The 14,267-nt window shown below is 41.3% G+C and overlaps 1 protein-coding gene across 3 annotated transcripts in view; it reads right to left on the reverse strand.

Moving 5' to 3' along the window:
- The window catches only part of KIAA1210 (KIAA1210 ortholog), a 59,112-nt gene that overhangs the window by 15,465 nt on the left and 29,380 nt on the right, over positions 1–14,267 (reverse strand). For 2 of the 3 annotated variants that reach the window (XM_075435749.1, XM_075435748.1), the window contains exons 2-5: positions 12,713–12,789; positions 7,665–7,833; positions 2,865–2,994; positions 172–330 (exon numbers count right to left, since the gene is read on the reverse strand). In XM_075435749.1, coding sequence (XP_075291864.1) covers positions 172–330; positions 2,865–2,994; positions 7,665–7,833; positions 12,713–12,779 — 525 coding nt within the window. In that variant the 5' untranslated portion in view covers positions 12,780–12,789. The remainder of the gene's footprint in view (positions 1–171; positions 331–2,864; positions 2,995–7,664; positions 7,834–12,712; positions 12,790–14,267) is intronic. The other variant, XM_075435750.1, reaches the window with a different exon arrangement.

A 14,267-nucleotide genomic window follows, 5' to 3' on the forward strand; every position in this document is an offset into this window, starting at 1 on the left:
TAGGTACCCCTCACAGTGACAAGCTCACAATCCACCTAGGTAATTTGTTCTACTTCTGACTGATTTGTACCATCAGATTTTATCACAAGCAAGCAAAAAGGTCTTCCCCCTCTCCAAGCAGATTTTATTTTTTCTGTACAGGTGGTCACTAAAGTGACATAACGATTATACCTTGCTTGGTGAATCTGTCAGAACTTCATGAAGGGTTGAAATTTCAGGAGGGCTTCTAGGTAAACCATCATCCTCAGAAACAGCACCTGCATCTTCCAGTTTCCTTCCAGTTATAACAAGAGGAGGTGATGCAAGTCTGATGTTCTGCTGCAACTGAAGCTGTGGTTGAACAGAAATTTAGAATATAGACTTTCAACGGCATTGTTTATAGGGCACATTTTGGACACTTTTACCCCAGTTGCTTTCATCAGGCATGCAGAATCTCTTAGTTACCAGAAACACTTGAAGAAACAGCCCATTTACAAAAATAGCCACTAATAACATTTTATTTAGTTACATTCATAAAGGGCCCATCATTAGAACTGGCTTTGGTACAAAATTAAGATAAAAATCAGTTTTATTCAGTAAGTTACCAAAGACAGAAATTTCACCATTCCAGAAAATCTACAGCAGTTTAACTCAGTTTAAATTTAAAACTTTAAAAATTCTAGATTTAAGTATTCTTTAAATAATTACACTTATCCTGACATCCCAAACAGTCACACTAGGTATTGTCAGTCAGAGGTTCCCAGCCTCAGGTTTATGTGGTCAGCTTTCCTTCAAACAGCTCTTCCAAATACTGAGAGCCTGTCACCACCCTCACCCACACAAGTAGCTGAGTCCCACTTTTTATACAAATACAATTTAATTCAATTTCTTGTCCACCCTGATGAACTGCTTGTTAATTTTTCCCCAGCATCACATCCTGGTACTGTCTACAGCAAGAATGATAACAGCAGCCAGGAACATCTTTGTTTGTAGAGGAGTATGGGGATTCTTTTCCAAGATTGTACAAAAGAATGCTCTGGCAGGCCCTGATCCTAGAAAAATAAAACAAAGTCTGCAACCTCACAAGCAGCCAGATGTTCCCTCAAACTAAAAAAGTTCAGATCTCAGGAAACACCATTACTAAAATTCTTGGCTTCAGTCTGTCAGCTATGTCAAAGCTGGAATAGAAACAAGGTCTGTACACAAACTTTGTCCTTCAACTAAAAACATCTCAACTGAATATTCCTAAGATAAATATGCAGACCTGTTTTTTTCTGTTTCTTTGCTTATTAAACCAGATTGGGAAATTCTAGGCCTAATTCTTTGCTCTTCCACAAGCTATGTATTCATTTATAAGACTGTAAAAAAGATCTAAATAGCTGCCATTCTTATTCAGCAAGATTCACTTGGAATGTAATTCCTATAGATCTAACAGCCACACAGGGTAGCACAATGTCACCCTTTAATCCATCAGTCCCTCAGTTCACACAGCTTTCTTGCCCTCTTACCCACAACAATCCAAGAAGTATCGCTAATATGACCTGCAAGAGCAGGACTGGCGACAAACTGCACGAAGATTGCAATATATGTGCAACACAAGACATAGAATATACCTGTGCACTTCATGGGAAGGAAAATACAGAAATTCAATTTTGCTTTTCCCTCTTTTCACAACTTCCCATCTTTGATTTATTAAATTTATTACATGCAGACAGCAAAGTGTTGTGGCGGAAACTCTGAATTTACAGTCTGTCTTCTGCTAGCAGAAGTTAATTTACATTGCTAAGAAAACAACAGCCTTTATTAGTGCTTGGCTTTTATTCTGACAAGAGTCAAGCTCATAGAAAAAGGCTGTCTTTTATGGCTACAAAAATAGTGCTGGCAGTATTATGTTACCATGCCTGATGATGGATGGATGAAGAGAGGGCACAGTGGACTGGAAATAGCATGTAAAGAGCTTTTTTCGCCCAACAAAGTTCCTTCATATATAAACCTGATTTCTCCTGCTACTCCTATTGTTATACAAAAAATACCCTGAATTGAAGCTTAGCCTATTTTGCAGTCTTATGGAGGAACAAATTCCTCTGTGCATCTTTTATCACTTAACACGTGATGCAATTGTGTGTTGCAACATGAAGCTCACACTGAGCAAAGGAAGAATTTCAATGGCCTTTGGCTGCCTTATCAATGGTTTGTTTTCAGCCTCTGGAAGAATCCCAAACTTTTATCTCAGTGTTCTGAGCTGGGCAGTTATTTAAATGCAATTAATTTAACCAACAGTTGATAAGGAAGCTGTCAAGGAGGGTTCAGTATGTGCCTTGGAAGAAGGAAATGACCTAGCAGAATACAGTATCCTTTGCTGGCACAGATCGGAAAATAATTATATAAATACAGCTGTCACTAAGAGTGCCCTGACATATCCATCATTTCACACACTTGGACAGCTGCTGGTCCTAGCATGTACAGTGAAAACATCAGAGCAAGAATTGCCAAAAAGAATAGGATATAAACAATATATAAAGAAAAACAGTGTAAGGGACACACTACAGTATAAATAAATGGCCTTCACCCAAAAGCAGTAGCTACAAAGTAAAGAACGGAAATTCCACTGGGAGAGGACATGCTCATTAAGGAAAGTTTCCAAGAGTCCATGAACTGGATTCATGTCACTTGCACACTATGAGACCTGGGCAAGGCTGAAAGTATCAGGACTGCTCAATGATGCAGCTTCCAAGAGACAGAATAGATCCAAAAGCAGTAAATCTGGCTTTAGACGCTTTAGTCAGCAAAGTCTTCAGGCACACAGCAGAGTAATCAAGCAACAGAGTTCCCTAGAAGACAGCTAATACAGAGCAGCACCATAAACGAAGGGAAGATGTTCTCACCTGCAAAGTTTTCACTCTCCCAGGTATGTTTTCCTGAGGCAACATGTCACCTGCCACATTTCCTGATGCAGACTCAAAAATGAAGACGCTGTCATGGGACAAGGCTTTGTTTCCCATGCTTCCTTTGGGCCTGGGAAGGAAGGAAGAGTGGTCAATGCACTGGGTACAGCCCTCCAACACTTCCCTGCACTACTCCACCAGGGCAGAGGGACCATAAAGACGCCAGGGTGGGATGCCAAACGCTTAACTTCAGATTTCTGCATGTTAGCTGTCTAAGGTAGTTACTGCTAGTTCCTTTTATATTCAGAAGGGAAGAAGAAATACTTTTTAGGATGCTGATCAAATGCACGTATCTCTTTTCAGATGTACTCAGCATCTGCACTGAACACACAGGCCAGTCTCTGTAGACGAGAGAAGGAGTCCATGGCGATTAAGTCAGGTGCTGAGATTTAGTTGGAAGCATGCCACCCTGAGAGATGTCTACAGCGCAAAGGGGGGCAACAGGAGTCCCCTGCCCTCCTTTGGTGGGAATGTGCCTGGCATGAGACATTCAGGATATAACCTTTGCAGCTCGGTGTGTGTCTTACCTGCCAAACATTGTGGATTATTTTTCTTCTTCTTGCAAACACAGGCAGAAAATGTAATTCCACTACATTAACAAACTTGATTCAAATCCTCTCAGGTCCAGCAATAAAACCAGTTCTGCTCATCTGTATTGTGAAGGTGCTTGTGTCCCAAGCATATTACAAAATGTAGATGGGACCAAGTGTCCATGGCCACAGTTACATACCTATCCATGGCCAAGTTAAAATACCTAGGTAAGATATTCCTGATCTGCTTCTGTGCTCACGGGGTGTTCAGCCCAGTGAAGCACTGACGACTTCCCACAGCAGCTGTTAACTAAGTTGTAATCAACTGAGATTGATTGCGGTTGGGCTATTAGGTTTTGCAGGGGAAATTTTGCACTTCTGTGACACAACAACAAAAAGTCCAAATCTTTTATTCACCAAGTTCCACCAGCATAGGCAGGCATTGTCTGTACATTACTTTGTCCAAAAGACCACAAGGATGGCCTCTACCAGGATTTCATTCTAGCACTTAACAGAGAAAACTCTTCTGTTGCTGGCTGCCATCCTTGCAACCCACAAGTTACAAGGATTCCTTGGGTCAGCTGCCATGCAGGCAATGCTCATTGCCTCTGAGAGTTTGACTCTAGGTAACAGGGGATCATTAGGAACAGAACTATGACAAGGAAAACCCTGTAAGCCTAACATTCTGCTGCAAGAAAATCAAATAGAAGAGGTTTCTGCTATTTGCCTAACCCCAGATTCTCTCTTTATTTAGAAGAAAGCACTGAAAGCCTGTGAACTTTCATAAAGTAAATACATCATGTAAAAAAAAACCCAAACAAATGACTCTCTTTTTCCTCCTGTGGCTCCATTCTTTACGTCTCTGGAGACAACATCTCTTTTGTCTGCTTGACTAACCCTCCTGTTGCCCCAAAGGTGGAATCGACCAGTACACTGAGTCTCACGGTAGGGCAAAAACTGAGTCTACCAGTTACGCTGAGTCTCACGGTAGGGCAAAATAATTTTCCTCTATATTTATGCCCTGTCGAAGATAATCTGAGATCTTTCTCTCACAGCACAGGTGAGAGTTTGTGCTTCCTCCTACAATATGCAATAGTTAATTTCTGTGTTAGCTTACAGGACAGCAGTTCTACACACAGTAAGGCACTTGCCTTACTTCATCATCAGAGTGAATGAAGCCATCCCACCTTTTTGTGTGTTTGATTTTAGAGTCCTTTTCAGCATGAAAGACACTCTATATGGGCAAGACATAATTTTACTACTTTCGGAAAGAGAGTGTCATGCAATTTTTATTTACTGTAATGTATATTCATTATTAGTTGGCATATTTTATTCACTGCAAAGAATGCACATGCATTAGGATGTATTAACCTTTTTAACTGGGTATTTCCTCACTTCCTTTACTTGAAATTCTTTAGCAATAAGAGCTGAGGTTTCCTTGTTCTTGAGACTGCCAATACAAGATCTGCTTCTTTCTTTCTCTCTCTGCATATGTCTCATATGTGTTTGCAAGAGAATTACTGTATTTTCTTCTGGCAGTCACAAAAAGAGCATTGGATTAAATATAGAATAACTGCAGCTTTAGTACAGATGAGTCTCTTATGTGCAAATATACATTCATGTGTAATTCCAGACAGTGTATGTATATTCATGTTGAAGCTAAAGATGCACTGTTAGCTAAACACCCAGATGTTTCAGCCACTGTTTCTCCACACCGATTTCCCTATACAAATGCTCAATTCATTCACATGTAGCAACACTTGAGATGCCATGACTGACAAAATGATGGGACTCTACAGCCAGCAATAAAGCCGCTCCTAAACTCACCATGGCCTGTGCTATCTTCCACTTCTTATTGCTTCAACCCCAATCCTTTTATTAGTGTTTGAGGTAGGGGGAAGAAAGGTGACAATTCCTTCAGGAAGCTGTTCTCTCAAAAACAACTGCAGCCTGCCAAAAGAGTGAGTGCTCATTACAAAGACCAGGACAATTTTACATCTTGTCCCAGTAGTTTTTCCTGCTCAAGGCTTTTTAATCAGAATAAGACTATTTGGGACCCAATCTTCCTCTATGTAAGGTCTTTTATCCTTCTGATGATAACAGACAAGAAGTCGTCCATGGCACATGCTTTAACTTTGCCACCAAGGTTTTTCCATTTCCATTCAAAACTCATACCTCTCAGAACGTAAAGAGGCAGTGGCACATAATGCTCCCTTCCCCTTCACAGATGCCCAATCCCATTGATTCCCTACAGCCCCTTGACATCTGGGCGCATCCCTTTGGCTGTTACAAGAAGCATTTGGCACATCTGGGGGTTTGGTCTCTGGTTAGTATTAAGAATTTTAAAAAGATTACATGGTTAAAAAAAAAAAAAAAGGAAAAAAGATAACCAATGCTTCTGCCTCAAGAACAAACAAACAGCAGCATTGTTCTAGGATTGGTTTTGATATTCTGCATGCCAGAAATGGCAAAGCTCAGGGCCCTGCTATAAACCCTTCACAAACTGTATTTCCACTGGCTTTCAGGATCAGGTTTTCCAAAGGATTATGTTGTTCAGTCTCTCTAGGTACTTAAAAAGCGTGCTTATGCCATGCAGGGTCTGGACATGATAGGGTTTTCAAGTAACACAAACATATCCTCTAAATTTTTTGGACAGTCCATCTAATCCTATCTCTAAGTGAAAAAACAGAGGGGTTTTACTCAGTACCTGATCTCTGATCTTGCAAAACAGTTCATAACCACTGGAGGATAGCGCTGAAGTAAACAGCAATTGGACTTGAAGTACTTGGTTAAGGGCAAGAGAAAGAGTTCACACCCACACCGTCTCTGGAGCAGACAGCTGATTTTAAGCCAGATCATCCCTCCTGTGGGCTGATGGGGTAACCTCAGTTGTTCCTATGCTTTTTGGACTGGGTTAGCTGAGTCACTCTAATTTCCCTTACCCCATAGGACTGGTTGTGTGGTCACTTACTCTGTTGCTGTTATGCCAACAAACAAAATAAAGAGATTGTTGTTTCATTCCCAGATCATTTCCATGATGCAGTTGCACAAACACAACAGAGAGAGTGGAGGAAGGTGGAGCATGGAGGAACAAGCACCCGTGAGAACGTAACATCTATAAACTGTTCTGCCAAAAGAAATGTAGTGTCCAGCTCCACCAATGCCTTATCTGATAATACAAAGCACCTGGCAGCAATGCTGGTTTCAGCATGTCCCACTCTAGTCACCCATTCCTGCCCTCAGCCAGTGTCACACCTGTCCAACGTCTCCTCCGACAAAACACTGCAAACCATAGGATGTGGCCGGTGGTTTGTCACACTTTGTCAGTCTGGAGCGCTGCAACCCAAGGCTTAAGGTAATCTGAAGAGAGGCCTGGCTGAGGGGGAGTATGAGAACGGTGGGGAGCTGGAAAACAGCCAAATTATAGGTTGCCAGATACCTATCCATGACACCCCTGGCAAGAGACACAGCCATGTTCAGAGGGTTGTCCCACCCCAGACTCAGAGACATGCAATGTAAGTGTTGTGTAGCTTGGTGGTCTAAGGCAAAGCAGTGTTCGCAGTGCAAGCTAATAGCTTGTATGACACTAACTGAAAAAAAGGACAAGTTTTTGAACCATCACCATTCAGGGATCTGAGAATCGCTCTGGACACAGCTTGCAAACCTCACTCACATGCAGAGCCCTTCAGGGGTAGCTGACACAAAACTTAGAGGCCTCCAGTTGTTATCTGTACCTAAATACTACATAAGAAAGTCAAAGCAGCAATCTCATACTGATAATACACCAAAAATACTTCTTTCCCCTTCCTCCAGCCATGACGGAGGGCACCATTTATGCTAAAAAATAGCAACTCAACTTCACATGTATTCTCTGCGCTAGCACTACTCAGTCATCATCCTCTCGTAAAGCTGCTGCTGATCAGACCTTTCAGGACAGGTTTCAAACAATCAAAACGAGCTGGGCTATCTGCAGTTTTAGACTAAGAGGTTGGATCACCCCTGCCCCTGGCTGCCCTCCCCCTCTTCTCCAGGCTGGCTTTTGAAGCACTAGCAAAGAAAGAGGAAATTCCTGGAATTCCTTCATCAGCATTAGGGTTTGTTTTGCACAAACTTGGACAGAGGTTGCTCCCAAGGGGCCAGCTCACGCTTTCATCCTACTGCTGTGAGAAGTCCGTTTTTATTTCTTTATTTTCCTTCCCCACCAGCTTACCCAGCCTCCTTCGGTGAATGAAGTGCAGTAGTGTCGAGCACAGAGATGCTGACATCGCTGCTGGACTGGCTAGGTTTTAAATTACTCTCCCCCCTGGGAGGTGGAGGCTCTTTCCTTTTCTTCTTGGCAAAGAAGTTCTTGAAAGTCTGAAATTTGGATTTTTTCTTTCCTGCAACATGAGAAAAATGAAAATTTATGGAAGTTGGAGGTGTTGCTTAGCTTGGAGAATATTATCTCTTAAATTCTGGAGGAAGCCTCAAAGCTAGAGCAGCCCATTCAGTTTTAGTCAGCTCCTTTATAAATAATTCAGCGCTGGAGTCCAGTGAAAGCTGAAGCTGCAGTTCTTACATTTGCTGCCTATAAAGCAACACTGGCATTAAGCTGACAATAGTGGTGCCTACTTAGGTTCCAGTTTATAAAAAAATACACCTTATATAGAGAATGTATCTACCTACAACTGAACAATGATCATGCCAATCATACTTAATATATTTTCAATTAAAAAAATTTATGTCAGTGTCTTTAACTCTTATTGTTCTTTACTTCACTAGGTTTAGTTCTGCTTTCTCTTTACTCAATGCTGTAAAGAGACAACACCTCAAGGATGTTCAATATTTGGCAAAAAGATTGAAACTGGCAGAAGAACTTCTAAACTCTAAAACCAAAATATCTGTTTCCACATTAAAACACTGCCCCAGAATAAAATCAACAACTCCTCCAAGGACAATGGAGCAAACTTAAATTAAGACACTGCCCTGCAGGACATGAAACCCCCAAACACAGCAGCCTTAAGAACACAATTAGAAAACCGTTAATCCAATTTCAGATTTTCCATTGTCCAAATGAAAAGAAATACAAAAAGAACAAAACAAACCTTACAAAACATCACTGACTGCTTTCATTTTTAATAACCTAAGATACTTTAACATTCTTATTTATATTTTCTTTCAGCACACAAGTGCTGCATTTTGTCACTGACCCTTACATCGAGGGGTCAGATTGGAGTGGTTTGGGCCAAACTATTGTACTAAGACCCCTGTGATTGACTTAAATACATATGCAGAGCAATAACATCACTGCATATCTGAGCCAAATTCATTGTTCAATTAATACTTTACAGCAGCTGGCATAATAAATGCCCACAGCTGGAGGATTCCTTCATAAACAAGGCATTATTTCAAAACAATTATTGTCTTCTCCCAGCAACGATTTAGTCGGCGATGCTCTGTCTCAACGTGTGGCCTGTACGTGTAGGGATCTCTGCCAACGGGCCTTATCTGGGCTGAAACTGTGCCACCGCACAGCTGCATCAGACAGTAACCACTTTGAGAAATAAACAATGATACTGAGATCTACTCTCCCTGTCTCCTCCGTGCTCTCAAGGCCAGTGCCAGCACCATGCGTCAGGACATACAAGGATGCTACTACACTGTCTGGCACGGACTGACGAAACGGCTACCTCTGCAGAGCAGCAGCAGCCAGGGGAGACCTGCATGTTGCTTTTCAAGTGACTTGGGCTGTCACTGAGACCAAATTATCTTTCAAACCATGTACAGTAAAACTAGCAATGGAGTCCTAATCATCCAAATAATAATGAGATGTGGTGCTCCTATGGAGGGTTTATCAGTGCAAGACCTTTTCGTCTTCCACTGCTGCTTAGCAGGCAGTAAGCGAAGGAGATAGTCACAGAAAACATGCACGTTATATTGCCTGCCCCAGACTACAGAGATGACCTCGAGGCTTTGGGATTTGTTAAGACTCACAGGGCTCAATGAGTTTCGTGCTACACCCACAGCAAGAACTGGTAAAAGAAGACAGGCCACACAGCAACCAGAAGACCATGGTACCTCTCAAATAAAACAAGAGTGTTGGGTGTCCTTTAGAGAGTCTCTAGAAATGCCTCCCAGCCATTCCTGCCATTTGTATCAGCAGTTAGACAACGTATGTGGTGTTCTCCCAGGAACCTTGTCAAAGCTGAGTTGGTTTATTTTACATGAGAAAAATAAAAGACTAAAAAGTTTCATGGAAGCAGTGCCCCAAAATTATCAATTCAGCAACATCTGCTAACAAAGTCCAATGACTCAAAGAACAAAACAGTTGACTGCTATATGCAGAGGGCTCTACAACTTCAAGGCAGTTTAAAAGAAAAATGAAGACACTGTCACATACACTAGTCAGCTGACAGTGGTATGGACAGGAAGCAAATTCAATTTCCAGAGGACCAGAGCAATGTGTAAAACAAACCAAAATCCCACAACACAATAACAACAAAAAAAGAAGTGATCTTAAGGACACTTGAGAGAAACAGACGTAATTCCTACCACAAAGAATAACATTGCCAAGGTACTACCCCAAATAGTTTTTTAGATCAGAAGTGGTGCCAACTTTAAAATGGAGCCCATGGAAAGGATTTGCAGACACTGCCTATGAGTAAACTCCAGCTGGCATGGGACAACACGTGGGTATCATTGTGCAACAGAGCTCTCTGATGCAGACACATCAGTTACTTCAGCGCCTTCTCTAGCCTCTAATACCCCCTCAGCAATAATTCTCCTTCAGCCACGCTCTGCTCAGCTGCATGCCTTCAGCTGCTTCAGATGCATGAGAAAACAGTAAGTCTCCCTGCAGTTCCAGAAGATGGGCACTTGCCATATTATTAGGAAAAAAAAAGATACAATCACTACTAGACACTTAGTGCTGCATGCAGATAAAAACTGTGGGACTGCTCTACGTGAGAGCATTTGGCTACGAAGACATCGTTCAGAAAGATGGTGTTCATATTCGTTTCCTGCTGTGAACAGTTGTGCGCTGGTTTCACACGCCGTAAAAAGATGCCATATTTAATTTAAAGGTGTCTACATTTCAGTGCACTGTGAAGTGGCCCAACATATCACCAAACTGGTAGAGTACTCTATGGTACTTGAACTAATATACAGGAGGATCTTACTACTTAAAATGGAAAAAATTCATTGCATAACAAAAATCCAGTCAACGCAAGGAGAGAAAATCCAAGCTCAGACAACTATGCCTATTTCCCCCTTCATCCACTGATTAATGATGACTCATAATTTATGAATTCTTATGGTTACCAATCTTTAATTTTATGGCACTAAAAATAAAAGATTAAATTTAAAGGCTACTGCTATAAAAAGCAAAAGCCTTCCCAAAAATTAGTTGTTTATGCTAACTATGATTTAGCCCACTATAACAGAAAATGAGCAGGAATAAGCATTTTGCTTTCTCTACAAAGTTTGGTTATTCTGTATTTTTTACTGTTTGTGTACTGCCTATTTCATTGTTTCTCCCATGCACAAAGAGAATTAACTCATGTCTTTCTGCTCTTTGCATGGTTCTTCCCTATAACAAGATAGAAAAAGATGCTTTTCCCAGTGCCAAATTGAGACTGTAAAAAGCAAAGGGAACATCTGATTTGTGAGCTCATTTATGATATTTAAATTAGGCAGTTAATATTGGGATCTTCTATGCTCTCTGATTTCCTAAGCTGCGTTCAAGACCCATTTTCCATTTTTTCCTACAATCAAAGGACTAGATACTTTCACCAACAAAAACACGTGATGAAAAAACCCCACAGATAAGATTCTCACAAAATACCATTACTCTAGCTTCATAAAAAGTACCTGATATTGCCAGAAAGGCACTTTAATCTTGGAATTCAGTAAGACTAACATTGGGTGCCGACAGTTTTTGAACAGTGATCTGGTTACTGCCATCAAGAAGGAGCAGCATGCACTGAAAGCCCTCTATTACTAGTCAGACAGTAAGGTAAACCTGAAGAAATTAATCTGATTGACTAGAATGTGAAGGTTAGGAATTTTAGCCTCCTACAGCCTTTACATGACAAGCCAATTAAAGCTATGAACAACACGAGGTGAGGCAATCCTACGTTACATGGGAAGTAAAAGATTCTAAAATGGCTTTAACCAGGCCCAGTCAAGTGTCTCTTGAATACCTGAGCACAGCAGCCTTAACCTTTTTTTAAATATTGGTTCAATTAGGGACGGAAATATTCCTGGTGGGTTTAGAGCCAACACTTACAACAGCAAGTCATCTCCTGCCTTCCCTGACACCCAGGTCAGAATTTGATCCATTTTCTGAGTCTCCTGGTGAACCCAAGTACAAAATTTGCATGCGTGGGTTTCACACAAGTTCACCAGTGTGCCATGGATAGCACTGGACTATGTGATAAACTAGATTATAAATCTAAGAAACCAGCCGCTGCTGAGCATCCATCATTACAGTTTCTTCACCCCAATCTATCCGCGATGCAGAGTTCAACTAACAGTCATTTTGCTTCTCTGTTCTACCAATATTCTGATCGTGGCAAATATATTTCTAAAGGATAAAGCAAGACAACCTTTGAAACACAAACATTTAAGACGATGGTGAGACATCAGCCATATAAAAGCAAAAAAAAATATCAAGTGATATGACAGCCACTTCTCCTGAAATGCCTCAGCCATAATGCTATTTCACTTGTCTCCTCAAGAATAGTCTGGACGCCGGGAAGGGGGATTTCCTTTAATTAAGACAACTCTTTGGCATAAGTAAGATATTTTCCTTTCTTGCCTATTATTGCATTCTCTCATGGCTGTCTGCATCAGCTGGTGCCACTATATTAAAGAGTAAGTAATGAATGGTTGTCTGTGGCCAGAAGCAGAGAATGAGGCTGAAGTGGGGGTACCAATACAGCCCCCACAGAGAGAGGCTGGCTGACAGGTTCAGCTCACAGCTCTGTAGGATCCATTGAAGCAGGAACAACAATCAGCCCTTCAAGCTCTAGTGTCCTGTTTTTTAAAACCCAAGCCAGAATCGGAAAAAAATATCCTCCATCAGATTACGACCCTCCAGTACTGCACATTAAAAGATCCTTCCCATAATATTGCCAGCTGACAAAACCACACAGAATTTTTTTTTACATTATAAAACCCAAAAAAACCACTACAAAAAAGTCACTACAGAACCCCCAACCTGAAGAAAACAAATCTTGACTTCCAAATCAGCTATACATTCAGAGAACAACTGCTTACCTGTGCACTCTTCAACTGTCTCTCCTGTTTCAGGTGACTCTGTGACCTCTGTTGGGCCCGTAGCCATGATATAGTCACTGAAACAGAGATGAAAGCATCAGTTAAATTTTAGTCCACCTTCTCAGCAGAAAATGATCCCAGTCAACATGAAGAAAGAACACGGCTGGATCCTTTCTGAAACTGCGTACCCAAAAGCTTATCACAAACATGGCTTGCACGCTTTTTTGCACTTTGGCCACAGAACTTTTCCTCATTTTTCAGTAACACTTATTTTTCCAGCCAAAACTAACAAACCAGTCTAATTTCTTGCCAGTACCTCTCTCTTTTTAGGAAACCAAGATCAAAGTTTGCATTAATGAAAGATGTCATTAAATTTGCCCAGCAAAGACTGTACTGCTTTCCAGTCTCACAATAATGAACCTTTACGATTGCTCTTTGCTAGAGAGTGACAGCTCCATACTGCTGCAAAAAACATAAGTAAGAGCTCTGCCACCGAGGGTTCATGTATTACAGTGTCCCCACAGCAGGCACCAGGCTAATCCGTCAGCATTATCAGAATTAGTTAAGCATCAGCACTGAAGCATCATCCTAGGCTATGCTACATTTGTGGAAATCAATAGATCAAATTTATTTTGGATCCAGCACAATCAGCTTTTAGCCACAAGCTTTGAAACCTTATCACAAGCAGGGCTATTGATCAAACCAAATTAGCTGATGGCATCATCTTCCTCCCCGATGGAAACAAAAGTTCAGCCTAGTTTTAAGATCATTCAATGTTAACTGGCTCCACACTATATTTTCCAACACTCCTAAATGGGTGTCTGTCAGAGACAAAGGAATTAGCCAGCAGACGATCAGAGTTACAGTACAAATGTCAAGCAACAATGGAAATGTGACAGTTTAGCAGGGCACCTCATAAATACTGTCTGTTGTTATGGAAGAGGTCTAGGTGATACATTTACATAGTTTGCAGTTCCAATACGCTGTGTCAGGACTTAAGGAGTGAGAAATCTTCACAAACAAATGAAAATACCCAGAAACAAATCCTGCTCCCCTTTCTGCGTCTAATAATTTTCCACCTCAAAGTGGTACAATGATACTGCCAAGTTAAGTATCTCAAGAGCAAGCAAGAATAAGATTCTAGAATAATTAGGCCAAACAGTGAACTCTTCTATTTGTTTTGTATCACCCACACTTCCATAATCTGTCACGCCCAAAAGCACCGGCACTTTCCTCTGAGCTCACATCTTCAGATAACCTTAAAAGACAAGGTGCACAAAATCAGAGGCAGAGGGGATGGGACTGGCAAAAAACAAAACAGAAGCAGACCATGAAGGTAAAATAGGCAGGGCTCCTGCGAAAAAAACAGGCGCAGAATAAGCGTTCCCTGTATTGGACACACAGATTTGCAAACTGCCATGCTGCTGAACTGTAGGTAGAGATGGAGGAGGTAGGCTGCAGCTTTCTTCTGGTTTACACGAGATGACCTGTGAGCAGTGAACACAGGGGTGCATTAACACACTGTAGTTCCAAACAATCTCATCTCAACTTGCTA

Source organism: Opisthocomus hoazin, chromosome 14 (assembly GCF_030867145.1).
Source record: "Opisthocomus hoazin isolate bOpiHoa1 chromosome 14, bOpiHoa1.hap1, whole genome shotgun sequence".
In the NCBI taxonomy this organism is placed as follows: Eukaryota; Metazoa; Chordata; class Aves; order Opisthocomiformes; family Opisthocomidae; genus Opisthocomus; species Opisthocomus hoazin.